The following is a 1,793-nucleotide window of genomic DNA, read 5'->3' as shown; positions in this document are numbered from 1 at the left end:
AAACAGCCAGATGAGAATCAGGTATCCAGAGAAGGCTAATTATAGGCAAAGTGTAGAATCAGCATGCAGTTCAATAGCATAATAATAACAATTTCATGTTTGCCCTGCAGCCACAGAGTCCGACCTGAGGCAATGGCACTTGTGGAGTTACTTTGATGTAAAAATGATAGAAAAGCTGACTTTACTTTTTCCCCTTTTTTTAATTCACACACAAATATGTCAGTTCATTAGCATATGAGTTTTTCCATCACAATAGTTGCAAACCACACAAGACCTCCTGGTGTGAATAAATCAAATGCGGGCTTTGGTGATGAAGAATGTGGCAGTTGTCCCTTGTTGTCGTAGCAAATGAGCCCGGTGCCTCATCCTGACACCGCTCCACCTCCACTACAGCAGCCTGGCACCGCGGCGGGTTAGAGCGGCGTGTCCCTTGCAGCTCCTCATAATGCTTTTCTTTTTTTCTCCTCCTTTCCGCCACAGCCAGGCGTCCTCTCTCCCTCTGCTTTATTCCTGCTCTGTTTCTGTAATGAGAAATTTGGCAGATCTCATCTCTTTAGTGGCTCTTTTGCCCAGGCTGTGAGCTGGGGGGGGGGGGCCTCATGTTTTTGCCTTGTTTACAAGTGACAGCGTTATTATTCTCATAAGGGCTCTGTTTCTTATCACAGTGTTGTGCTGAATGCGCCGCTGCTGCTCTCCTCGCGCGCTTCTCCTGCCAGCGCTTTTCTTCCTTTATTGACACTTGCTTGAAAATATGCATTAATTCTGGAGTTTAAAGCATGTACGGCAGTGTCTGGTCGCTGTGTTTGCTTGAAGTTGATTAATGATAGAAGCCGGCTCGGGGTCGTCCTCTGGAGACCCGCCTCGCAGGTTGTGCATGTTAACGAGCAGGAGGGGGAACACACAGCGCGCCGTTGATCCTCCGCCACCAGGAGGCTGACAACGGCAGCCCACTCGCTCTGCGGAGTACATTCTCTCCTCTCCTCGTCTCATGTTGTTAATCTTCCTCATTTATCAATTCTAAGTGAATACCCTGTTGTCGGTTGCCATGAAAATAAAAAGCCTGCAGCTTTGCCGGGATTGGAATACCTCAAAAGAAAGCTGAAATTATCATCAGCACCAGTGTGGCCCCCACTCACAGTCTCATTGAAGCCAGACATTTGTTTTTGTTCCCCTGTTTCTTTCTTCATAAACAGAATCAGCACAGGGCTGTATCGTTGTGTCCCTGCGTGTGTGAAAGGTTATAAAAAATTAAATGAAAAAAGAATTTCAGAAAGTTAAGGATAGCAGAACTGGAGCAATATTCTTTCTCTCTTCTCCTCCTCCAGGCATCACATCAGCGTTAAGGAGGAACCACTGGACCCCGAAGACCATGACGGGCCCCTCTCCCTGGTAACGACTGCCAATCATAGTCCAGATTTCGATCACCACAGAGATTACGATGACGACCAGGGCCACGACGACATGCTGTAAGGCTAGCGCCGCCCCTCGCCCGGCCTCAGAGGCAGAGGCAGTCGGGGTCATCTGGGAGACAGAAACGCTTCGCAGATAAACACTGAACTGCAGTCTCAGCCACTGATGACAGCTCTCAAATGTCTCCGAGTTAACTTTTTAGTGCCATTACAATACCTAGCAAGAACACAAACACAAAAACACAGAATACGCCCCCGCATGAGGGATTCTTTTCTTTCTCTCTTTCTACTTTTGATTTAAGTAAAGCTTAAAAAGTGAAACTTCATTTCTACTCGTGTGCGGGATGGACTTGTTCGGTACAGCGGCGACGTGCTCATGGTCAA

At 47.5% G+C, this 1,793-nt stretch overlaps 1 protein-coding gene across 14 annotated transcripts in view; it reads left to right on the top strand.

Moving 5' to 3' along the window:
* The window catches only part of foxp1b (forkhead box P1b), a 155,696-nt gene extending 154,147 nt beyond the window's left edge, over window positions 1-1,549 (top strand). For 8 of the 14 annotated variants that reach the window (XM_032512513.1, XM_032512518.1, XM_032512512.1 and 5 more), the window contains one exon: window positions 1,326-1,470. In XM_032512513.1, the coding sequence (XP_032368404.1) occupies window positions 1,326-1,470 (145 nt within the window). Of the gene's footprint in view, window positions 1-1,325 lie in introns of all 14 variants that reach the window. The other 6 variants (XM_032512523.1, XM_032512520.1, XM_032512522.1 and 3 more) reach the window with 1 other exon arrangement.
* Window positions 1,550-1,793: the final 244 nt, after the last annotated feature.

The sequence above is a fragment of the Etheostoma spectabile genome, chromosome 4 (assembly GCF_008692095.1).
Source record: "Etheostoma spectabile isolate EspeVRDwgs_2016 chromosome 4, UIUC_Espe_1.0, whole genome shotgun sequence".
NCBI lineage: Eukaryota > Metazoa > Chordata > Actinopteri > Perciformes > Percidae > Etheostoma > Etheostoma spectabile.
The sequence above is the reverse complement of the archived record's forward strand: the minus strand, read 5'-3'. Positions and strand labels throughout refer to the sequence as shown.